This window comes from Ursus arctos, unplaced genomic scaffold (assembly GCF_023065955.2).
Source record: "Ursus arctos isolate Adak ecotype North America unplaced genomic scaffold, UrsArc2.0 scaffold_3, whole genome shotgun sequence".
Taxonomy (NCBI): domain Eukaryota; kingdom Metazoa; phylum Chordata; class Mammalia; order Carnivora; family Ursidae; genus Ursus; species Ursus arctos.
In genome coordinates, this window is record NW_026622985.1 from 44,482,477 (window position 1) to 44,509,730 (window position 27,254).

The window sequence follows — 27,254 nt, forward strand, 5'->3', positions numbered from 1 at the left end:
GACATTCATTTGAAAGAATGCCAACCACATCATATATTTTCACTGATTTAGAACACCTCATGATCATTTGTTTGTATAAAACTAAAGTGCATGGTATTTCTTTATCGGCTTTCATAATACCGAATATAAACAATTTGGAGAATGTGAGGACAACATAGCTTTCGGTTTGCCTTTCTCATAAGTAATTTCATATTGAACAGAAGCATACAAATCTAATTTAGATTTAGCCCCACCCTTTTGAAAAAGCATATTATTATACTAAAATGATTTTAGACAAAATGAGTAAGTATTTTTCATTTTCTGTTCATGGCAGGTTGTAAACTAAAAGCTGTATCATATTCATGTCACAGTTTTGTATTTTAAAGAATTTAAAGTTTATTTTTTAAAAAAATAATGGGCTTATATGGCAACGCACACTGAAGAACTAATAAACTCTTCCCCAAATTCAGACAAAGTTTTTGTTTTGGTTCCTTAGTGACTGATAAAATACAGTTTTTGCAATGACCTTTAGGGTGCGTCAAAAGACCTTTTTCTCAATTATGTCATAACAAAAAACTTCTTAGAGCAGGGCTTGACTAAATCTTGAGGTGTTGAGTTGAGGAAAAAATCTCACAGGTTTGTTCCTGCTCCTACTCTTGTCCCCAAGATGAGCTCACTTTCACTTCTGTGGTGAAAACGTTTCTTCATATTTTCATTGAATTTTCTGAAAGCAGGCCCTGGGGCCTCAATCTGTCTTCATAGAGACTTTTTCTACCCTATTCTACTGTTAACATATTTTTTTTTCCTTTCCTTAAATCTGGCTGGAGGTCTTTTCCACTACTATCTCCTTCACTGCCCTAAAAAGTTCTTTGTCTTTCAAGCAGACTGTACTAAGGTTTATTCGGAACACAAGAAACAACACAAGTGGCAAACGAGAAGCTGCAAGCCCCCCTGATGACAGCTTTTCAAGGAGATGGTAAATGGAACCCTACGTTCCTCTTTAGCAGCAGTGGTTTCTGATGAAGAGGCTCAAAATTCTATGTTCCATTAAGGAAGGCCATTTTAATCCATCCCATCTTCAGTGAAACTCTTTAGAATTGGGACGGAACACAAAGCTAGGCAAAACTTTTGCCTCAAGTGGTCAATAGTTAGCTTTAAAGAAAATGTGATTAATTGACACCCAATTTGCAGGCTCACTGACTTGCCCAAGGTTATGCTTCTTTGAATATTTCCTCACAAAAGTGAAGCAAGTGTACACACACACACACACACACACACCATTTATGTTCACATACCAATATATGTCTATACATATATACTGTAATGAACAAGAAAGCACAAAATAAAGTGAAAAAATAAGCATTGTAATTAGTGTATTGGTTTCATTAGGAAAAACTGTCTTGTACTTTGAAAGCATTTTTCTGTTTTATGATGATTTCAGTGTGTGTTTGTACACCTTCTTACATATAAATATTCCTCAAAGTTTTAATTACCAAAATATTTAGCATTAGTCAAATTGAGCAGTGCCTACTATTCTCGCATTCTTCAAGCACATGATTTTCATTGTACTTCAATCTAAATACTCAATTTCTTGAAACAAAAACCTAAAAAGTTTTGTTTTAATAGATATTTTAATTCTAGCTTCAAGGTGCAATTATTAGCAAATACATTTTGGGAACATGTTCAACTATTGCCTCTGCTCCAGTTTGTTTTATTGTCAAACACATGTAGCTCAGAAAATGAAAAGGAGATTGTTATATCCATTGTTTCCCTTCATCTATCAAAATGGAATATTCAAAACTAATAACATGAATTACATTTCTAAACGTATAAGGCAAAAAAAAACCACTCGGGCAATTTGGCTTTTCCATTTTTCTTTTTTTTTTTTTTTTAAAGATTTTATTCATTTATTTGACAGAGATAGAGACAGCCAGCAAGAGAGGGAACACAGCAGGGGGAGTGGGAGAGGAAGAAGCAGGCTCATAGCAGAGGAGCCTGATGTGGGGCTCGATCCCATAACGCCGGGATCACGCCCTGAGCCGAAGGCAGACGCTTAACCACTATGCCACCCAGGCGCCCCGGCTTTTCCATTTTTCAACACCGGTTTAACTTTCAGAAATTTATCAGGCTTAGAAACGATTTGTCATAGCATAATCACATTTCCAATATCCATATTAATAGTCACAATGAGTAGCACACACAATCAAGATTAAAAACAATTGTTTGGTATTGTCGGACATTTCATGATTTTCAGAGTTAACCTTCCAACTATGCTTGCTTTAGGATAGTATTATAATTTTTTTTATGCTTGTACAAACTGGCAGCAAAATGAGAGACTGGGTTACAAATCAATAAGGAATGTAAAATATACATAAAGTGAGGACAGGCAGTGGGATACCTTCCCTGACAGGAGACTGGGGTCAGCAAATTTTCTGTAAGAACATTCTCTGGATTTCATCTGTTTGGACATTGGCAAAAACCCCAAACAAGCAATAATAAGGAACCAGGCTTGAAGCACAGGTCTTTGGGGGTGATGTTCTAGAAGCAGAGCAACCCCCGTGAAGGAGTAGTAATAATAACATGCCTGGCTGTGTCCCAGCAACACTTAAACACGGTGGTCTGATTTGACCCTACAATTCTATTTTAGACACAAGAGGGTGGAAAATCAGAGAGTAAAGTAAACCTCTGATCATCATGTAGCAATCTGGGGAGTCAAGAACTGAAGACAAGATATCTGATTCCAAACCTTTGGGTCTTTTATTTTATTTTATTTATTTTTTTAAAGATTTTTATTTATTTATTTGACAGAGAGAGAGACAGCCATCAAGAGAGGGAACACAAGCAGGGGGAGTGGGAGAGGAAGAAGCAGGCTACCAGCAGAGCAGGGAGCCCAATGCGGGGCTTGATCCCAGGACCCTGGGATCATGCCCTAAGCCAAAGGCAGACACTTAACGACTGAGCCACCCAGGTGCCCCAAAACCTTAGGGTCTTTTAAAGCAGTAAAATCAAGATCTGTCTACATCAATTATGTCTACTAAAATAGTCTGCAATGATAGAAATATGCTACACATGCACTGTTCAATATGGTAGTACTACCCACATGAAATTAAGCACATGAAATATGGCTGGTACAAATGAGGAATTGAATTTTTATCTTATTTACTTGCCAACTAATTTAAATTTAAATTAAATAGGTACATCGGGCTAAAGGCTACCATATTAGACAGTACTGACGACATACCATCATCTATGGGTAGAGAAGTGAAAGTTGATTGAATTACTCCATGTCTTGAGTATACCTAAGTATGAGAATAAAACTACCACATATAAAAAAGTCATGATAACAACTTTAATTTTTGTCACATTAAAAAGAAATCCCAATACCACCAATGGGTATTTATCCAAGGAAAATAAAAACACTAACTTGAAAATAAAAACACTAACATCCTTATGGGGGTACTGAAGCATTATTTACAATAGCCAAGACATGGAAGGACCCCAAGTGTCCATCCATAGATGAATAGAAAAAGAAGCAGTGGCTTTTACACAAAATGGAATACTATGCAGTCACCAAAAAGGTTGAGATCTTGTCATTTGTGACAGCATGGATGGACCAGAAGGGTATGATGCTGAGTGAAATAAGTCCATCAGAGGAAGACAAGTACCATATTATTTCACTCATATGTGTACTCTGAGAAATAAAACAAATGAAAAAGCAGAAGAAGAAGACCCATAAGAGAAGAAACTTATGGTTTCCAGAAGGAAGGGGCTAGGAGATGGTGGCAAAATGGGTGAAGAGTAGTGAGATACAGGCTTCCAGCTATTGGATGAATATGCCACAGGAATGAAATGTACAGCTTAGCAAATATAGTCAATGGTGTTATAATAGCATTGTATAGCCAAAGACAGTAGCTAAACTTGTGGGTAAGAATAGACAGCATAACCTATAAACTTGTTGAATCTTTTTGTTGTATACGTGAAACTAATCTAATTTTGTGTGTCAACTGTACTTCAATTAACAAAAAATACGGGTTTGTGGGTGGCTCAGTGGGTTAAGTGTCTGCCTTCAGCTAAGGTCACGATCCCAGAGTCCAGGGATCGAGCCCACGTCAGGCTCCCTGCTCAGCGGGGAGTCTGTTTCTCCCTCTGCCCCTCCCCCTGCTACTTCTCTCTCTCACTCACTCTCTCTCTCTCTTAAATAAATAAAATCTTTTTAAAAAATGAAAAATAAATTTAAAAAAAGTACAAGTCACAGGGATGAGGTGGAGGGAGGGGAGTGGCAGGAACATGGTCAAAAGGTACAAACTTCTAGTTATAAAATAAGTAAGTACTAGCGATGCAAGCTATAACACGATGACCATAGTTAGCACTATTACATGATAGTAGTTGTTAAGAGAGTAGATCCTAACAGTTCTCATTATAAGGGAAAAAAATGTTTTTGTTTTTGCTTTTGACTTTTATTGTATCTATATAAGATTATGGATAGTACCTAAACTTCTTTTGGCCATCATTTCACAATATATGTGAGTCAAACCAGTATGCTGTTCACCTTAAACGTACACAGTGATGTATGTCAATTCTGTCTTAATAAAACAAAGAACAAAAATCAAAACAAAAGAAATCCCAATAATACTTCATAATTTTTACTGTACTCTTTCAGAATGAGTGACATTGGGTGGGGGAGGGGGAAACTATATTGAATTTGATCTTTCCCTATGTCTGCAAACTAAAATGCTGGAAAATAATTTGTTTAATGAAAAATGGTAATGGCTGACGTGCACTGAACACTCATAATGTACCTAATACATTATGGTTTTGAGTCCACCAGCACCCAGTACAATGCACACACTTATCATCTCCATTTTACATTTGTCAGAACAGAGGCAAAGACAAGTAGGGCAGCCATAATCCAAAAGGAAGTGTCAATTGAGATTTTATATGAAGTATAATTCTGCGGGCTAGAGAGAAAACGAAATCAGAGGAATCTGTCTCCCGCCTCTCAATAAATGACCTTTTGTCTTTGGAGTCTGGTATTCAAGACTCTTAAGAGTGTGTACATTGATTATTTCATAAACCTTTGGAATGAAAGTAGAAATCCTAGTCACAGCTGAGAGCTCTAAATGTTCACCTTCCACTCAGGCCATTCCTTGGGCCATCCATAATAAAACACATGTGTGAGATACATACACACACACGCGTGCACTTGAACGTGTAAAAATAAACATGCATATATTCATATTTCCCAAATTGTTACCAGCATTTTGTTATAGGGAAATGGATTATGGACACTTTTTTCTTTTTGCTTATCTGCATTTTCTAATAGGTATATAACTAGCATGACTTTATAAATATAAACCAAAATAGATATTAAGAACCTTTAATATTAGTCATGTAAAACCAAGTTCTAGGATAAAGCACTGAACACAGAAGATTAAAAAATCCCATTTTTATAGGGCTTTCATTCCAATGGATTAAAACCAATGTTCAGTACCATTGCATTTTTTTTTTTTTTTTTTTTTTAGCTATTACTAGGTATTTTAGAGCATATCACTAGTTACAAAGACTTATGACTGATTTTGAGGCGCCTGGGTGGCTCAGTCAGTTAAGTGTCCAACTCTTGATTTTGGCTCAGGTCATGATCTCAGGGTTGTGAGATGGAGTCTTGCGTCAGGCTCCGCACTGGGCATGGAGCCTGCTTAAGATCTTCTCTGCCCTCCCCTCTGCCCCTCACCCTAGCTTAAAAAAAAAAAAAAAAAAAAAGGAAAGAAAGGAAAGAAAAAAGAAGAAAAAGTTATGACTGATTTTGGGCTCTAAAAAGTACAAAATGTCCTATTTGCCTTTATAAGAATAAAAAACTATAAATAATATTCATGAGCATGACAGGTAACAATCTTAATACTATCATTTAAAATGCAATCATTAACATGTAACTGAAAATACAAAAATCCCTTTATACTATGTGAATATATCTAATGGTAAAGATGGCAAATTTGAAGACCAGCATTTTACTTAAAATATTCAGATAGAAGAATAAAGAAACCTATATAATCAAGTCCAATATATTCAAACACATTTAATAATTAAAGGGGAGGTTTGGGGCAACTTTTCCTTTACTGACAGTAATTTTATCATGAATAGGGCCTTAAAGTGTAGATTTTTCTGTGGTTTCAGTGAAGAGTTTTCAGAGTTTCAGGATAAAAAATTTATTGGAGTAAAATAATTTGTGGCTTACTACTACTACTACTATTTAGAAGAGTGAATTTGGTACTATAAAAGCATAAGAAATGTAATGCTCGATGTAAATAAATGTTAACTGGTCAATGGATAGGAATTATTTTTATTTCTAGAGCACTTGTATGTAGGTATGTAAGTCTATCAACATTAACAAATGCAAAAATGAATTTAAATGCCCACTACGTGCCAAGAAGCTTCCTATCTCATAGTCACACAAGCCTTGAACTCTGTTCAGTTTGTGTTTTTTGGGACCTTGTCTACCCTTTTTTGCATTGTGGAAACTTTAGTAGCTTATTAGACACAAAAGACCTATAAAGCTACCTATGGTGAAAATACACATGCACATACACACACACATACACGCACACGCACGTATTTTTAATATCCTCAAGACAGTCCTGATAAGAGTAATAATTTCTTCTCAGCACAATTAATGAAGTGTGTCTTTTGGCAAGAACATCCAGTAAGGTCATTTGGCAAAACAACATTTTCCCAAAGGTTCAAATACCTCATTTGCATTGTGCAATTTTCTGTTCTTAATTTGATTAACTTCCTTATGGACAAAAAGAAATTCTTTTTTCTTTTCTGTCTAAAAATATTACCTGTGTTATGACTCTCTGGTCATATCAAAAACATAAAAAGAATTACATTTACTAATGATATTGTGGCTTAACAGCATAAATCAATAAATCATTGTCATATTGGATGGGCAATGAGAGGAACCAAAAATAAAGTACTTTAACTCTTTCAGAGGTGACTGTTATTATCCTCAATCTCAAATTTCTTCTTGACTCTTTCGTACCTTCAAGCCTTATGCCCCTTCATGATTGCTTCCACCCCACTGGCTTAAAACTGTTTAACAGCTCTCTGATTTTACCACGGGGCCTTGGCTCCTTTCTTGGCCTCTTCTCCGGCTGCTCTCTTCCAGTCACTTCATCTGCTCCAGCCCATGGATTCAAGGCATAGATCCAGATCTCTCCGTACTCAGCAACTCTACCTTCCTCTAACTCCTAAGGCCATAGGACTCTGATTCTGCCAGGACTACTCCCACAACCCTCCCTCCAGCCATGCTGATATTTTCAAGGTCATAATTACCATCTAGTCTGGGACCATCAAAAATAATCTCGGGAAGCCTGGTTGGCTCAGTCAGTTAAGCGTCTGCCTTCGGCTCTGGTCATGATCTCAGGGTCCTGGTATGGTACCCAGTGTTGGGCTCCCTGCTCAGTGGGGAGTCTGCCTCTCCCTTTCCCTCTGTCTCTCCCCACCACTTGTGCTCTCTCTCTCTCAAATAAATAAAAATAAAATCTTTTAAAAACATGATCTTGTGACCCTTATTCCAGTTTCTGTTGTTCATGAGAAATTCGGGGCTCCGAGTCATCCTCAGTTTCAATCTGTACTTTCTATCTAGCCAGTGTTTGCTAATAGCACTCCTTACCTTACCTTCTGACATGCTATGTACATTTTTACTTATTTACTAAAATGTAATTGACTATGTGAAGGAAAGTAGTTTAGTTTTGTTCACTGAAATTTGACTATTGTGTGTGTGCGGGGAGAACACATTGTAAGTGATCAATAAATATTTGTGAATGATATAAAATATTACTCATCCATAAGAAAGAATGAAATCTTGCCAACTAGAACAACATAGATGGATCTAGAGTATAATGCTAAGCAAAATAAGTCAGTCAAGGAAAGACAAATACCATATGATTTTATTCATATGTAGAATTTAAGAAACAAAATAAACAAGCAAAGGGAAAAAGAGAGAGAGAGAGAAACCAAGAGACAGACTCTTAACCATAGAGAACAAACTGATGGTTACTAGAGGCAAGGTGGATGGAGGGATGGATGAACTAGGTGATGGGGATTAAGGAGTGCACTTGTTGTGATGAGCACTGAGTGATACATGGGAATGTTGAATCACTGTATTGTACACCTGAAACTAATATAACACTGTATGCAAACTATACTAGATTCAAAATTTATTTAAAAAATTTAAAAATAAATATTTATGAATGAAGTCATACTGAGTGTCTTATAATTCACATACTATCCTTTGATGGGGCATTTTTTTTAATTGGAGTAGAAATATACATGTTTTCTCTTCTTGAAACGCCCTTCCATCCTCTCCTACAAGTACCTGTCCCTACCTCTACTTAAACTAGACACTTTCGATTTATGATTAAAATCTCAGTCAGACGATCTTGATAAATACATGACAACTATTATTTTATTGTAATATAACTGATCACCTAATTGTCTGTCTTTCCGCATGGTTCTAAAGGATCCTAAGCTTTCAGGTGGAATTTCTTGCACATAAGGTGTTTTAAAAAAAAAGAATGGTGGAAGAGTGCCTGGGTGGCTCAGTCGGTCAAATGTCTGACTCTGATTTCAGCCCAGGTCATGATCTCAGAGTTGTGAGAATGAGCCCCATGTCTCTCTCTCTTCCTCTCCGTCAGCTACTTCCCCACACCTCAAAAAAAAAAAAAAAAAAAGTGGAATGCATGAATTAATTAATTGATTAAATAAATAAATAAATAAATAAATAAATGTTACATCTGGCCAAGACACTACACGATCTGATATAAAGGGTGCCAGGAAATCTTCTTTTTCTGCCCTATAATACAAACAATAACAACAACAACAACAACAAAAAAAAACACTTGCCCTAACCTATAGCTAATAACAGACATTTACTCTCACAAAGTCAACATTTTAGACATTGTGGAGCCAAACAGAAATATATAGTATAAGTGTCTGAACCAGGTAACAAACCAATTCCATTCTCTTTTAATTACTATATTCTTAGAGAAAGTGGAAGTTACTAATAACTACTGTTAACTGCTACCCTATACGATATGAGTGATCATTTAGTTGAAGGTGGTTAATTCCCAGAGTTGCTGTACAGAGTTGGTCGAGGTGGGTGTTAGGGAGGAGCAGGGATGCACCAGCTCTTCTACAAGAGACAGAAGGTGTAACTTATACAAGGTGCTAGGGTTGCTTCCACACTCCAGGTATCCCACCCAGCATGTGCTATTCAATTAGAGTGACACATTCGCTGAGACTTGAAGGAGTTGGGTTTTGCTGTCACATAAGGGACCACAGCAGACATAAGTCACAGCAAACACTTCAGTATGTAAAGGGTCTGGGCTGCATGGGGCAAGAGATGAGAGAATCGGGACTATAGGCAGATTTATAAGCTACATGGTATTGTGCTCACTGCTATGAAACTCAGATTTTATCATTTTCTTAACTGCAATGCCCTGCCCTTGTAGTGGCATTAAAACCACCTTGATTGGGGGGGGGGATGGCAGGGGAGGGGAGGAAGTCTCAAAAGGTGTGGGAAGGCCAGTGACTGGCACTTCCTGTACTTACATCTCTCCTGCACCCCCTCCCTTCATCAAAGCAACTCTGCTTCAATTCGTTTTAAAGATCAAGGATTTAAATTCACATGAAAAATAAGAATTTAAAAAACTTTCCACAAGGTGATAGTGAAGGCCTGAAACTTGGAAATCCAAAAGTAATCTAATCAGGCTTCAGTGTTAGAAAGCACATCACGGAGATGAGAAGTCGGGGCCCAGCTGGGACCCATGCTAATGGATGTCTGTAACACAAACAATGATGGATCATACTGACACTGGCAGAATGTCTGAGAAGTTATAATGAGCAATAGAGAGCATTTTGTGATTAACTAAACATGAGGCATGAGGCGGTGCAGGGTGGAAGAGTCCAAGACTTTAGGATTGGAAAAGTGATAGATACTTGGGTTCCATTCACCAAGAGACAAGACAGAAAGAAGCAGGTGTGGGCAGAATATAATTATTTGACTTTCAAACACATTTAGTTTGATTCCTTATGGGACATCCAATGAAGAGTACCATCTGGAATACAGTTAATATATATTCTCTGTGAGCTGAAGAAACAGTTCTGGGTTGTATAGGGAATAATTAAGACATTTTATGTTAGTGCCTATTTTTTGTATGATGTGAAAAAAAATTAACCTATTGAGAATGAGGGGAATCACTGGAATAAACTAAAGGGAGTTTATAAATTTTAGCCTAATTTATCTAGGAGACAGTATCAAGAATAAATACTTTTTATGGTAGATTTTTTAAAAAGCTGAAGAGGTGTTAAGAACATGTTACAACTGGATGTTAAGAATTTGTAGAGGCAACAATCTGCATATTTATGAAATTTCTCCTGGATTATTCTCAGTGTTCGAGTTGTAGGGACTGAAATATGAAATCATAATATTGATTCATGGTCAAGGGTATATGAGCCACTTGCCAAAAAACAAAGTTTCCAAATGATTGAACCATTCTGTAAACAGAGTAATTCAGGTGATAGATTCTGGGGATGAAGGTAAAATTAGAAGTTAGTCCTTGGGCTGGCAAACATGTGAGGCATTAGGGACCTGACATTCACAGTGAAGCAGAAGAGGTTATGAGAAAGCCGGAAAGACAGAGCAGTAGGGATATCTTCAAAAATTAAAAGTCCAACCTGGGAATAGTAGAAAGAATCATCTTACATTTTAAGTAGGTGATAAGAGGCACTTACACTGCAACAAAATATTAAAAGAAAATTAACTACACAAAATACCAGATGGATCAGTAGTTACTACAAGTTCCAACAAAAACCAACTAAACACACACACACACACCTTTAAGCCTCTTTATAACTATTTATTTAAGTTTTTTATTCTATAAAAACTAAATGTTTTACATTTACCATATATCCAATACTTGAATATTGTTCATTAACAAGAACAACATTTTTTCCCCAATTTAGTTTTGCTTTTTATTGAGAAACCATTGTTCAGTTGATATACAGTCAAGAATAGCTATCATATCCCTGTTGGTACTACAGTAATGAAATATGGTGAACTCTTGGGGGGAGGGGTGTAAACAAAACAGATCATAGCTCCTTTCTATTCAAAATTTATTTGTGATTTTTCATCCCAAATACACCTTGTGTAGATAACTTTGATTATGGCAAAGCAGGAGTCTAAAAAAAAACTATGTTCTACTATCAAAGATAAGTTTGAAAGAATATGGGGTTGAAAACAGTCCTACAAAGGACACCATGCACTTATGTTTTAAAATGTGGAGACTAAGTTTTGAAAAGGAATTCCAGTTCAATTTATTTTTTGCTGCATGAGAGCTACATAGCCCATCTTGCAATTCCTTTCAAGTGTATCTGTGCAGAATATGTGGCTGTCCCAAATGAACTACAAGCTGTTACCCTTTATTTTTTTTTTTTCCATTTTGGAACCTGATTTGATTTCTACTCCTTGTAAATTTGGCATCTTATATGTAATACTTACTACATGCTATTTGGAGACAAGAGGGTTTGAGATTTTAATTTCTTACAAACCTACCTAATTAATTAGAGTCTCTCCTTTCTTCCCTCCAAGTCTGACACAATTACTCAGACAGACAACATCTCAAAAAATGCCCCCCCTTCTTCCTTCTTTCTCCATATGCTAGAATAGTATTGCTTCATATAAAATGAAAGAAGAGACAATTCTGTTATTTTATTCAGTCTATGGTACGTGCAGTCCATTTACAGCATGAAATGGAGAACAAGGAAGTTTTAATTTCTAGATCAAAGTCAGGAATTGCCCCCTTTTAAAACGTTCAGTGCAGAACAGTGGTAAGCTCCAAGAGTACACTGTAAGAACACACTAAATAAGACCCACTCAGAGAAAAACAAGTGGGGCGAGTCCTTTCAATGCATGATATAGGGGAATTCTTTAAGGAACTAAAATATCTTAAGGATAGTTAAAGATTATGATGAACATATTCAGTTATATATTTTGAAAGGATCAAAATATATCATGTGGAAGGTGTACACTTGTTTTAAAAAAGCTTGTGATTGCTGGAGGAAAGGTACATTATTTCATTAAAGGGAGGCAGCACAACGTAAAGCTTAGGAGTACGGAGTCTTCATCAGATTGCCTAAGCCTTGTTTATGATTCAACCAACGATTTCTTAATTGGGTGTTTTATTTTTTTTTAAATTTTAAATTTTTTAATTATTTTTTAAAAAATTTATTAGAGTGCCAAATATTAAACAACTCCTATCCCTCTACCTACACTTTGATATACTACTTCGTGATGCTCGGGCTGGTAAGTCTCAAGACCAGTGTCTCCCCTGAGATTCCCAGGCCCCTTTCAGAGAATTTGTTAGGTCAAAATGATTGCTAATGATAATTCTGAGATATCATTTGCTTTTTCCCCTCTCATTCTCTCAGAGTGTACAGTAGAATTTTCAAGAGGCTGTATAACATATGATAGAGTAACAGAAACACAGAAGCAGATAGGAAGCCAGAGGTGAAAGAGATTTGCCACAATATCAAACAATGCCACTCTTCTCACAAATGGTTTTTAGTTTTGAAGTTATTTTTCAGAAAAATGTTATTTTTGTTAACATGTTGTTCATTGTTATTTTTACAATGTCTCACCTTTAGTATGGATAACACCCAAGTTCTTTGGCGTCCTAAATAATTTTAGGAACCCAAAAAAGTCCTGAGATCACAAAGAGTATGAGAAACGCTGCCTCAGACCATACTTCGCCATTATGAGCTGGATTCCTATTGAGTTAACAGGGGGCACTAGAGAGACATGACAAGGAAGGAAGGAGAAGGGGCTGTTCCTGCTAGTTTGTCTTCACTTCCTGTTAGATCTCTCCAGCACACCTTTCCAGGAACAACAGGTGCTAGTGTCCAGCTTATTTCCACATGGAGAAAGGCACAGTGAGCCTGGCTGCACAATCCTGCACAGACCATGGTGATGTTCCTAAGATGTCTGACTGCCAGGAAGCAAGACCCCCTGAGCTCCTGAGCTACCAAACCCAGAAGGAAGTATCACCTCCACAGAAGTCCCAGGGTGAGATCTGCCAGGCAGCCCCTTCCCAGCAGAACCCTGCATCCCAGTGCAAAGAAGTCCTTCCTCCAGGCTTCTGAGTTTTGATTAGTCCAGCCTAGGAGTGGCACATGCTTCCTGTGGTTCTACTTCTGCATTACCTTCGCATTTCTCTTTGGTTTTTCAACCCTCCAACACTGTTTAACCAATCACCTATTTTACATTCATTAAGGTAATACAGTGAGATTTTTGTTCTTCTGACTGGATGGAGCTGGACACAATTAGCAACAGGTATTAATTCATTAGACAGCTCTGAAAAGCTACACATAATGACAGAACCAATCATCTCCATGGTGATATTAAATTTAAAAAAAAAGTGTCTAAGAGAAAACCCAAAACTCTCCTACAAAAGTATGTTAGAAATTTACACAAGTGATATAAATATTATGTTTCCTACACATAACTGCTTTGTGACTACATTTTCATATATAAAGTTATCTATATTTAACTAGTCATTTCAAAGAGCACTTTTCCATATTTGATGGAAGTTTCTCTTAAGATTATTACCTAAACATAGACTTCTAAGACTCTGAATGACAAATGATGGATAATGACAAAGTATATTTTCTCTAATGTTTAGCTGTTACTACATTGGAGACACTTTAAATATTTTGCACAATCTTAGTATGAAAGTATAAATCCTGAAAGATATCTTAAGCAAATCATCTCTTCTCTTATAGAGAACTTGATACTGATTTTTGCTTCGAGGATTTTACTACATATACATTTTTAAAGTACATAATTAGACTTACCTCCTGAAAGGAGAGCAGGCTTACTTTTTACCATTGGACTAGAATGAGGAAATTTGTTGCTAAATGACATGAAAAGGTGTGCTGTGAAATCATCGGGAAGCTCTGCTTCTAGGAACGTCTTCATAAATAGCTTAAAACCTTCAAAATCTATCGTCTGGAAAAAAAATTAAACATATATTCTAAGACTCAGCCAATGTTAAGATTATGTTCTAAACTCAGAATCAACAGTTGTCGAATTGACCTCGAATATTTCTATATCCAAGTCCACAAAAGGACCGTAACTATTTGAGAAATACAGGAAGCAGTCCTAGGCTAACTGCAGTGCTTAGATATATATACATCTTACCTGTGGCAGGGCAACAGGAAAGGCAGAAGCTTTCCAGTCAGACATTTCTATTTCCACACTATCTGTATCACCTTAAAAAAATCTACTCTTTGAAAGTTAGTTTCCTCCTCTGTAAATTGGGAGTAATATTCCCATTCCTGCGGAGTTACCATTACAACGAAATCAGGCAACTAATGTGAACATGCTAATGCAGAGTCGTGAACACAGCGGGAATACTCTGAATAAAAGACCTTCTCTTTTCTCCTTTCCTTGGCTCTAATGGTGACTCCTGTTCTCGACAACTGGAGAAAGGGGTTAATGTAAAAGTTTCACCATAATACCAACATCAATTGATATGAAATTTCAAAGCGAAATTCTAAAACTGCCCATGCAAACTTTCAAAGAAACCTATTTCAAGCTAAATCGTGGAAGGAACCGAGATGCCCTTCAACAGATGACTGGATTAAGAAGTTGTGGTCCATATGTACAATGGAATATTACTCAGCTTTCAGAAAAACGATTTCTCAACATTTGCTGCAACATGGATGGTGCTGGAGGAGATAATGCTAAGTGAAATAAGTCAAGCAGAGAAAGACAATTATCATATGATTTCTCTCATCTATGGAACATAAGAACTAGGAAGATCGGTAGGGGACGAAAGGGATAAAGAAAGGGGGGTAATCAGAAGGGGGAATGAAGCATGAGAGACTATGAGAAACAAACTGAGGGCCTCAGAGGGGAGGGGAGTGGGGGAATGGGATAGACTGGTGATGGGTAGTAAGGAGGGCACGTATTGCATGGTGTTATACGCAACTAATGAATCATCGAACTTTACATCGGAAACCGGGGATGTACTGTATGGTGACTAACATAATATAATAAAAAAACATTAAAATAAAAAAAAATCAAGATCCTTGCCCAGTCATATTCACTGCAGGTCTATAGAAAACAAACGAACAAAAAAACAGACATTTATTTGGAGAGAATCACTGGTACACTAAGAGTCTTCATGTCCACTCAGGGAAATGGTGATGGGAACCACCTTCTATCCTTGAGTTAAGTAGAGGATTTCATAGGAGCCACCTGGAGAGCTTGCTTCCTCTGAGGAGAGGGCAGTGGACCAGGATCTAACTCTTGCCTGGAAAATTGAGGACAAGAGTGTAGGTGCTTTGGGACAAAGGCAAGTAAATGGTACTATACTGGGCTTGGCCAACACCCTCACAACTGCAAGGACAATGACGCATAAATGTTTCCTGGAAATTGATGTAGACCATATGGAAGAGGCCAGTGGGGTTGTGTTGGGTCCCATCCAGTAGGCCATTTGAAAGGACAAGGAGACCTACAGAGAGAAAGCTGGAATAAAGCCACAGCTGTCCAGATCAAGAGAGTGCAAGGTCAATGGGCCTCATAGGAAGCCCTTGAAGGGCATTTTTTTTTCTACCCAGTTCAGTGTAACTGAGATGAAACTAAAAATAGGGCAAAAATGAAATTTGGCAGAAACTGATGTTCTTAATTTTGATCAAACTTCTGGCAGATGAGAATAAAGTTAATTCCTTAAACTGCTATTTTGGATAGAAAATGTATTTGTTCCATGTAATTATATTGGGGTAAGATGGTACAGAATGACCAATTTTATTATAGTATTATTTTGAATAAACCTAAAATGGAATATGACATACAGGGACATCACTAGAGAAAGTACATTTTGTAGATCAGATCATGTGCCAATTAAGAATATGTACTATGTATGCTTCTCCACCTTAATAGAATCTCAAGCCAGTAAAAAACCAAACCAAAAACAAAAAACAAAAAAACAAAAAACAAAAACAAACAAAAAAACCCAAAAAAAACTTCTCTTTGTTTATTAATGGTTGCAAAACTCTGCCTACACCGCATTCTGACAATTTTCGTTAGTTTAATCTTGCTTTGCTTATTCATGAAGGGCACTTCAGACATTTACACTGGTGGCAGTAAAAAGACTTCATCTTCTTCCATGTATAAGAAATCACCACCTGCACAAAATATTATAAATTCTACTAGTGGAGTGAACCACATAATTAAAAACCATGAATAATATAAAAATATAAAGAACAGCCTCGGGTAGCAGAAGTACTTTCGAAAAGCCATTTGCTACCATGAATGAAACTGAGGTTTCAAGATACGCAGATAAGGCCATACCCAGACCACTGTATCCAAATGCGTTTTCTTGAGCAGAGATACCTTCTCTTACTAATAGGGTTCCTTAGGCGTGGCCTATCGTGAGAGAAGTAATCCACGCTCAGTTGAATTAGTAACCAACTTCAGTAGACAATCCTCCAATGTGTGAAGCCTCATGGGACACCAGGAGTTAATTTTATTACAAAAATATGGGAATTTGTGTAACAAACGTATTTATAGGCATTGTAGTTAGAAGCATGGTTATTTATATTCACTCTTGCTTCTTAGCCCTAAGCCTTTTGTGGTCAGCATTGTGTTTGCCACCATAACAGATGACAGGAACATGGTTTTGAAGTCAGATTACCTGCATCTACTCTCAGATCCAACACTTTCTAGCTATGTCAACGTGGGCAATTTATTGATCTCTCTGTGCCTTAATTTCTCCATCTACAGGTAAAAACAACAATAACTACCTCTTCATCGGATAGAAATTTCAAACAATTTTTGAAGAATAAGCTTCAAAACCACATTACCTCAACTGTTTTTATATGCATTTAACAAGTCATTACATGGTTCATCCTTTTTGGTTATTATTATTATTTGTTTTAGAAAGCTGGTAACAAAATACAAACAAAGGACTAGGACTGTTGACAGTTTTTCTCTGGATCTTCTGTTGGGATATGATTATATTTTACAACAGAACTATTTCAAGGCAAGGGTTTAACATGATAACAAAGGAAAACAATAACAACCAACCAAGAAACAAAAACAAAACAAGAACTTGAGAATAAAATATTTTGTGTGTCATATTCCAATATCTCCATTTGCCACCTGAGTGATTTGGGGCAAGGAATTTATCTGCTCTTTTAAAGAAAAAATCTGCCACATCCCAAGTGTGTGCTCTTTATAGAGCCTTACATAACCTAAATAGAACCTCTTTGAAATTAATGCCTTTAATTTAATGATGAAAACCAGAAAAATAAACAACCAAAAAGAAAAAAAAAATGTATAGTATCTCTGTTAATAAGGAATGCCTTAGTACTTGTCCTTTTTCAGTTCTCAGGAAAACTTTCTAAAATTAAATGCTGCAGCTCTGCCTTGCTCAATAAGCAAAAAGCAGCTTAGTTTTATTCTCTGACAGATCTAAGCCTTAATTTTTTCCATATAAAGTGATATATAAGATCAACCATTCAGGACTGTCATCTAAATGTAATAATAAATCAATATAAAGCACTTAACATGCCCTTGGGCACACAGCATGCAAAATAAATGAAATAATAAAATAATAAAAGGAAGTCCTGGTTTGAGGTTTAATGGATTTTTTATTATCTTAATTTGCCTTCCTCTTTATTAGTCCAGAAAACCAGAAAATTCACTGCATCTTCCTGAATCAAGCCTGCAGTTTTTGTGTTTTAGACATTTTGTGATTATTATTCTCTATCAGGCAACATTGACTAACCACTGGTTTTAGAACATGAGCATTTATAAACGGATATTTTACTTTAAAAAATAAAAGTCTATTATCAAAATAAGAACGAAGTTTTCTATGACATGATGTCATCCTATTCATTAAGCTTTACTGATGATGTAAACTTCTCTTTCAAACTTTTTCACAGTGTTGGTGGGAGCAAAATCCCCCTCCCTTACCTTTCGGTCAGTACACACAGCTTACAAAAGCTGTAAAACTCAAACCTCTTTAAAGCCAAAAATTAGCTATTTCAGTGTTTCCAATTCATAGAGGAATAATTCTTCAGTGCCTTTTCTGGTTAACCCATCTCCTCCTTTTCTTGTTGGTAAAAGATTTTCAAATCTCTTTCAAAATTCTATGTTGTCCAACATATCAGACATTTTTGTAAGTGGAGACTGTCCTCTATCTATACATTTTCCTTATTTCAAGATTCAGTAGAACACTGCTGAATTTAAGTATCTTGTTCTCTACTGCTGTCGTGTAGCAGCATTAGAATTGATTTTTGAACATTGTGACCTTTAATAGAATGAGATCACTTACATGCACATCAATGGAAACACTAATGACAAAAGTTGGGTTGGACTTAAGTGAATGAGTGTTCAAAAATCAAACTGACTATAAGCTCAAAGACATACACAACACACAATGTTTAAAATTCTGAGAACTGCTTTTTCATTTTTTTTTTCTTAAGGAGCAGCCACAGACTATTTAGGGAGATAACATAGAGAATCTGCAAAGAATTCAGACTGAGGGAGCTGCTCAGATGTTGCTGCCAAATTGGCATGGATTCAAAACACATTTCTATATGCCTTTCATTATTATATCTGACCATCTGGATCCTTTGTTTTTAAATCCCTGCTAATACTAAAGAAATAACACCAGCATTCATCCAAGTAGATTCAAAGTGAATGAAAATAAATGTCATCACTCTATCATTAATTTATTCTGGTGCTTTCAGGATGGAGATTTTCTCATATTCAGCAAATGTTCGTGGTACACCCACTTTGTACTAGACTCTGTCCTAGCTGTTGGGGTAAAGATGCTACTGGCACATGCAAAAATCCTTCTACCAGAGGCTTACCTTCTAATAAAGGGAATAAGGAAATAAAAAAATAAATAGGCTAAATGTACATTTGACAGTATTAAGTTTGTAGGGAAAAAAAGAAGGAAAATGTTTTTATATTTTGGGAAGGGGTGCTTGTAGTTTTCAATCCGATGATCAGGAAATGAGAATCTGTTCTTTGAATACAGCTTTACAGGAGATGAGGGAGTTAGCTTTGCACACATCTGGATAAAGAACATCTCAGACAAAACAGGTAGTGCAAATGTCCTGAAGTATAAAAATACTCTTGTTTTAGAGGCATTTCTATAAAAGCCAGTGAGGAGGGGCAGGGGAGCAGAGCAGAAGTGAGGGCAACTACAGTAGCAGAAAATACATTTCCGTGTGTTTATTATAGAAGGTTAGGGGAGAAATACATCAACTGTGATATCACCTAGCCACTTCAAACAGTCAAATCATTAAGTTTTCAATTTAGGATACAATATTCCAGATGGCCCACTCTCAAATTCTACATGTTGTCATAGATACGAGATAGTATATTTTTTGGTCATATCGAGATTGGATCCTCAGTGCGGTTACAAGAAACCTATAAGAAGCTATTCAAATTGATGTGTTTAATTATGATAAGATGTAGCTAATTAAGCTCATAAGTATCTATGTAAATATCTTCTCAAACTATTTTTACATGGTTCCAATCTAATTGAGGTCACATATTGAAAAGAAAGTTACTATATATTTCAACAATAATTAATACATAGTCAATATGAGCTCATTAATACAGAATTACAGAAGGTATTTTATTATTCAGTTTGGTGGTCTGTTTTCAAAATTTTGCTCTGGTTGTGCGATGAGAGGAGGAAAAGGACTGACTTTGTGGTGAGAGTCATAGGGAAGAGAAGCAGAAATACTGGTTAACATGTTACTTCCATTCCTTGCTAACTAACCGCCCTGGCATTTATGCAGTTGCGGGAGGAGGAACAGATACAACAGACACAATAACTCTAATACCAGGACAGCATTCTGGATTGTGGCCAGGCTTGGCAGAGGAAACAAATCACATCTTATGTCCTCCACTCATACCTCATGGTAGAAGGAAATCAATTTAGAGTTGGAAAGACATCAGAGTTCTATTTTCTCACTTTATAGTTGAGAAAAGAGAGGCTCAGAAAATAAAGGTGACAGGATTGGTTGGTAGTGTATCTCACCAATCCCCACGTTTACTTTTCATGTATATTCTAGAACTTTTGTAAGAAATCATGTTTGTCACTAAAGCGTGACCAACAGCCACTGCCTTTAAACACCATTGGAACACCAATACATCAGGCACGGAGCTAACTATTTTATATACACTTTAGAATTTAACCTTCTTAACAACCCAATAAGGTCAATATTCTTTTCATTTGATAGCTGAACAAACTGAGGCTAGTAACTTGTCTAAGACTTGCTAATATGTGGCAGATGTGGGATTTGAACTCAGTTCAGTTGGACTCCTAAGACTACGTTTTCTCTGTTATACTTTCCAGATGCTTTCTTTAATGGGAAAAGTTGAATTTGGTTCTGGAAGGACAATTATAGCTTACAATAAAAGGGTGTTTATATCATTGCTAATAATTATATCAGTGTCAATATTCTTGTTAAAGACATTTAAAATATCACATTAGGCAACAGCATTACCAAATGTAGGTTACTAATTCCCAGGTTTCTTATTAAGGGGATGAAGCAACTCAGTTGTCTAAATGTGAAGGTTATACACATTAGCAGAATCTCCAGTGCAGAGTACCCAGTGCAAAGATAAGGGAAGCCCAGGGAACTATGAAATGTAACTTAGCCTTGGGCCAAGGATCATCTACTAACAGGAAATGTAAAGAGAAAATCCTACACTCACAAAACACTGAGAGACCAAGAACACCACAGAGCAATAACTACACATGCCCTTCTCCTGCCCACTCCCCGCCGCCTTTGGCTAACCTCAGGTTCCCCTGTTCCTTCTATTCTGCAACTGAAATTGCTTGCCTACTAAACATCTCCATTTGGAACAAAGACTGAGCAAGGAAAAGGAAGAAACTCATTCCGCTAACCCCAAGAAACAGCAGGGATAATTTTGACACCAATTTTCAGACAGCCTCTAGTAGGGGTATGCAGATTATGCAGAAAGGTGTGTTTGTTGACCAAGTTGTTCAATAAATATCCTTTAATAGATAAATCCTGCTGCATAGAAGCAGCCATTTACTCTGAAGAGTTGCCTCCTAAAACCATAAAGCCCATGTAGTCTGTCTTTGGGGGATCTGGTAGGTTTCCACAGAGGTCAGGGATAAGATCAGGGACATGTCATCCTCTGAAAGAGACTAGTGAAAGTCATTGCCATCAATGAGTTGCCATTTCAATCCTGCCTCATCCTAAGAGATTGTAGTACGTAGGACCTGTATCTAAGTCAATCAAGATCATTCTGGTATAACCAACTGTACTGTAACATGTTGGGGATGAGATCACGGTGTTTGCTGTCATTGAAACCAGAGGAAAACTTGTGAATAAAAAGCTAATACATATCGGTTACTTTCTTAGGGAGACAATACTATGGTTTTAAGTATCTCATGCATTTTGATAAGAGATATTCCTAGTATGATAGAAAAATCCATTCAGAGATCCCCAAAATGTGTTGTAATTCTATGCACCAAGCTGAACTATGGACCCAAAACTTGCTTTAGAAAATGGGCTTTACTGGGAGAGAGTGACTGAAGCAACAGATGGGTTACTCTTTTTCCCAGGAAGGCAAAGATCAGTGGCTTTTCAGTTCAATTTCCCTCACAGATTCTAATAACACTATAGATGCGTAACCTCCCCCAAAAGAAATCCCTACCAATTGCATTTACATGCAATTATAAACTTGCTATTGTAAATTAATAAATTAAGACTTTCATTAAGTAAATTATTTTATTGGAGTCTGATTATGTTTTAGTGAAATTAGAAAATTAAATTCAAGAATCTACAAAACTAAGCCCACCTCTAGACCATCTCTGATTCCATTAAGGTATTAGTTCTTCCATTTGAGGACTTTGATTTGAACAAATATCAGTCAGTTATAACTTTATAAGGATTACAGATAGCCTTGCATATTGTACGAATCTTAATGGTACAAAAGTACAGGTCAGTGATACAGATGAGAAATTCATAGCTCATATCAGAATAAAGAAAGACAGATTTTAATAGAAAAGAAAATGTCTTACTTGGTTAAGAATGTCTTGTTTCTGTGCATGCAAGGAAAGAAAGAATACAGGTGTTAATGTAAGATAATTTATACTCATCATCTCATATTGCTGATAACTTAACTAAAAGGTCGATTTTACAGATTGATTTTAAAACATACCCTAGATCCATGGATCTCAGAATGTGGTCCTGAAACAGTATCATTATCATCAACTGGGAAACTGATAGAAATATACATTTTTGAGCCTCACCCTAGAAACATAGAAACTAAGGCGAAGACAGGAGAGCAGGCAGCAATCTGTGTTTTAAAGAGACCCCCAGGTGATTCTGATACAAGCTAAAATTTGAGAATCATTTACTCAATCAATCTTGGAGTGTAATAAGAGAACAGTTCTAATAGGAGATAAATATAATGAATAACACATATAAAATGATTAAAACCTTCCAGAGAAGATTATGATAACACAACAGTATATATAAATCTATATTAGATTATTAATGTTTATTTCCCACTCTTAATGCTTCCATCTTTGAGAATAACATGTCTCGCCCATTACCATGTCTTTAAAGATAAACATCTTCCCATACATATACTACTACTTAATTTCTTCCCATGTCTTTAGACATCATTGGAACAATTTAGTATTGAATTTGAAATCCAGGGGAAAATATATACATAAAATATTATATTAATCTATTTTATATTAATATTATTAATTAATATTAAATAATTAATATTACTACCTTAATATATATTTACTTATACTATACTATATATATTTTTCATATATAAAATGCAACGCCAAACTGGTTCTTTCTCATATTATCACATTTCGTTACTTTCATGAATCATTTATATCTGAGATTTCCTGACTATATATTACTGTGAACCATCTTACCGAGACTGGATGGCTACTACAAATTAACTATAATCATACTCTTAATATTATATCATTCATACAAGATTAGCTGGAGACAATCTCTTTACCTTGTTGGGCATGAGTTAGTAGTAATTACATGCACTGGAATATGCCATACTCATTACCTAAGAAATGCCTTTCAATGTATGTGAAATACCTTTCTCTTCCCCTTACTCTCATCTCCCAACCGCCTTGCCTTTCATTCTATGGCCCAGACAATGAAGTGAAGAGGAAAGGGCATTATTCTTAAACTGGGATTCCGGACACTTAGGTTTTAATTGTGGCTCTTGTCATGAAACTAGCTGGTTAGTCTTGGGAAAGTCATTTTACTTTTCCTACAGTGACTTTCCTCATTTAAAAACTTTATAATCTTATCTGTTTGGGAATCTCAAGACCTTCTTGAAGTTTTTATTCTTAGGGAGTCTTTAGAGGCATTGTTCAGATTTTTATATATATATTTGATTCTGTTATTTTTTTCAAAGAAACACTGTTAAATGATCTTTAAAAGATACAGATTAAAAATAAATGACTCATCCATATAACACACTTAATATTTCTTCTCCTTTAAACAGACATAAACAGGTCACATATTCATTGTATTAAGCTTTTATAGAGACCTTTTAGAACTCAGTAATTCAAGTAAATGATAAGAAATACAATGCACCTACCATTGAAGCAGCTTTACTTTATAAGAAAAGAAGCAAATAAGAGATATTTAGCCTGTTCTTTCTTTTTCTTTGCAAGTACATTTTATATGGATGATATATGCAATATTTATTTTAGAAAACAAAGGGTTATTTATTCTAAAAGGAGTGTAGATTACACACTTTTCAAAGTTTTCTTGCATAATAGTAGTCATCTCTGACAACAACTTTAAGATTAACCTGACTGGTCAACACAGAGTGATAATTTCCCATGTGAACAGATAGTATGAATTCTGTCATACTGTTAGAGTAACCTTTTATAAACTGGATGAAGTCATGTACTGAAGAGAACCTCAAGGCATTAAAGATTTCTTTCTCAACACTGAATATTCCTAATTACTTCCTATTGGCTTTTGTAAAATACATGCTATTGTTTAAGAGTCATGTAAGCTTTAATTGTTTTGGGGTATTTTTTCCCCCTAAAGGGAAAAGACCTATCAGTGTTAAATTAGAGAGTGGTTTCACTCTTAAATTAGAATTATTCTGGGGTCATAATGAGACCTAACTTTTTTTTGTTTTTCAACTGTTCATTATTTTAATAATTCATTTCAAGAGCAGATCTCTGCATTTATGGAGAGTTATTACATTATTGAAAAGGCTGACATCATATGTGTGTCTAAGAATGAATCTAGTAAATACCTCAATAAATCCAGTGTACAGTGACTGATAATCCTCATGAAATATATAATATCAGTAAGACCAAGTCTTAAGAGTCTTTTAAATAAGAAATCATTGAAGCAAAAAGGCTACTTTGCAAACAAGATCACATTCCAACTGAATTTATAGCCAGCAGCTATCTTTAGGGAGGAAAAAAACTGATTTTATCTTTGTAGATAGACTAGAAAACATGCACATTTTCAAGTATGGTTGGGAATGTAAATATTAGTGATATTTTCAGGTCTTATAGCAATTCCATAGAGTTGTCATTTTTAGCTTTCCCACTCTGCATTCCTGGTCTTTGAGATTTTTGGTTCTACAAGCTTATCTGGCAATTTTTTTTTTTTCTCTCACACTGTGGTATCTAGGAAAATAAAATATGAGGGAAATGCAGGCTGGATATCTGCTTTTGTTCCTGATATAGGAAAATGGGAATGGCTTTAAATTGCCTTATTTTCCCCATCATTTTTAGGTTCTAAGTATTAACTTTACTTGAAAAAGGAAATAAATCTTAGGTTAAAGTCTTTTACAAGGTACAGTAATATATCAGAATATAGACAGAATAAGAAAATATGGCATAAAAAGTAGCTATTAGAAATACTGGAAGGAAATTATAAAACAATATGAATGCTTTAAGGTTAGAATTGGAGATTTGGTTTTGACTAAAATGTAAATTCTATAAATCCCAAGGAAATATAATATTGAAGGAGAACCAATAACTGTGCTCTTATAAACAAGCAAAACCATAATGACAATGAAAACAAAAACAAATCATATTTTAATCAGCAAACAAATCTATGTAGCTGGCTAGATAATACATCCAAGGGAAAGGTTCTCTTGTAAAGGGTAATTTGTTTTAACTCCCATACAATGGACTATCACTTGGTGAAACTGCAAAAGGACTCACAGCTAAGATGCTCAAACATTTAAAACATAACATCTCTCAGCTAACAGTAAATGGAAGGTTATTTAACAAATAATTAGGAAAGGAGAGACACTCATTCAAGCCAGGTGTTCAAAAGCCATCAACAGGACAGGAAGTTTTTATAAGGAAGGAACTTCAGGGACTTGTTGGCTTACTGGTAGTAGGTTAAAACAAGATAGGGGAAGAAGTTCCTCACTTTTTATCCAAGCTGGCTTTTTAAAATTACACACCAGTTATATCCATCGCAGAATCTTTCTGTAGTCAAGGGAATAATTCTCCAAAAGGAGTAACCCTCCTGCACCCCACCAGTGTTCATTTGGGGTTAAAATTTGTAGGTCACAGAGTAAGCAGTAGGCATGCTTGGTCTTCCCTTCCATCCATCCTGATCATACCTGACCAAGCAATCTCAGAATTACAATGTATTTAACGTTTAGGAAAAGAATCAAAGGCTGTATTACAGATGACCTATACTCTTTTCAAACACGCACTAGAGAAATATTACTTTCATTAGCAAATGGGTTTTGAATGAAAAAGGTAGTATACTATTTTATGTGTTTTCCAGAATAGAATTTCATTATGAATTTCATTTTGTTTACGGTATGGTATATGGTACATACATTTCCAAAGACTCTTCTGTAAGAAATACCTCCTCCAAGTGTATATATGAAAATGATATAAAGAAAAAAAAAGCTTTACCCCTTCAGGATTATACTTTGCAAGCACACCATTACCATGGAATTCTTCAAGAACATCCTTTAATTTCTTTGTAGAATCTATAAAGAAATAGAGAACACAAATTGTTTATATATGCCTACTGTGGTAAAATAACCCAGTTTAGAAACAAAGATCTATTAAAATATAATCACCAAGAGATATTAAATTTTAAATGCACAAGTAAAACTTCTTTATCATTTTTGAAAGGCTATTTGGTTGAAAAAAGCAATCACACCAAAAAAAGAAAGAACAGAAAAAAGTATGTTTTGTCCAAGTGTATTGCCTATGTACTAGGCAATACCATTAGGCAAGGCCATTACCTATATATTGTATGAATTAAGAGCAAATATATAAATAGGTAGTATCTTCTCCCTTTGTTTTGATAACATAACAACTAAATGAATGAAATAAGCTTTGTTTAAACAGAAAACATAGGCATTCTTTGTTGAACTTTACATCTAATGCAGTGCATTTTTCATATTTTACTCCATTAACTAATAATAACCCTGCTGGACAAATAAGAACAGTAAAATGTATAGCTAAGCCTCAATGGTGAATGCAGTCAGAGGCAAGGTATAGATTTTAGTATTTGGCAGATATTTTTAGAATTTTCTAAATACACATAAAAAACAAACTGAAGTTTATTTTAATTCAATTAAGAAATAAAGTTTGGGGTGGGAAAGAAACAAAGTTTAGGAAGCTCTCTACTTGCTAGATGGGATGCTGCCCAATTCATGAAGTGCTTAATAAAGCCCCTTAGGTCTCCAAATTAAGAAGAAAAAAAAAAAAACACTTAGATATGTTACCAAGAGATTTTTAATTCGCTTTTTCGATTTTGAAATATTTTTAGGACATTCATCATATCGAGACTGTGACAAAAGAATCCTTTGTTAATATGGGAAATTATGTCATGAAAGAACATAAATATTATTAGAAAATATATATATAAATAGAATACAAATATATGCATTCAATCTATTAAAACAATACTCTCATAGTTCTCAAAATATAATTTGATTAAGCAATCTCAGACTTACAACATATTTTAAGTTAGAGAAAAATAACTAACAAATACTGATAAGTCATCTAAATATTCAATCAAGCTTGAATAACAGTGATAAAACAAGGCTGAAACTGGGAAATAAGCAGAAGATTCTTAGTTTTCCATTAGGCAGCAGGCATGGATATTATTTCCTAGCATATGAATATAATCCTCCCTGCCTTTCCCCAAGG

At 35.5% G+C, this 27,254-nt stretch overlaps 1 protein-coding gene across 11 annotated transcripts in view; it reads right to left on the reverse strand.

The window, feature by feature from the left end:
* DGKB (diacylglycerol kinase beta) overlaps window positions 1-27,254 on the reverse strand; it is an 863,998-nt gene that overhangs the window by 491,221 nt on the left and 345,523 nt on the right. For 7 of the 11 annotated variants that reach the window (XM_057304222.1, XM_057304221.1, XM_057304223.1 and 4 more), the window contains 3 exons: window positions 26,004-26,080; window positions 22,122-22,142; window positions 13,888-14,041 (listed from right to left, as the gene is read on the reverse strand). In XM_057304222.1, the coding sequence (XP_057160205.1) occupies window positions 13,888-14,041; window positions 22,122-22,142; window positions 26,004-26,080 (252 nt within the window). The remainder of the gene's footprint in view (window positions 1-13,887; window positions 14,042-22,121; window positions 22,143-26,003; window positions 26,081-27,254) is intronic. The other 4 variants (XM_057304226.1, XM_057304228.1, XM_044386876.3 and 1 more) reach the window with 1 other exon arrangement.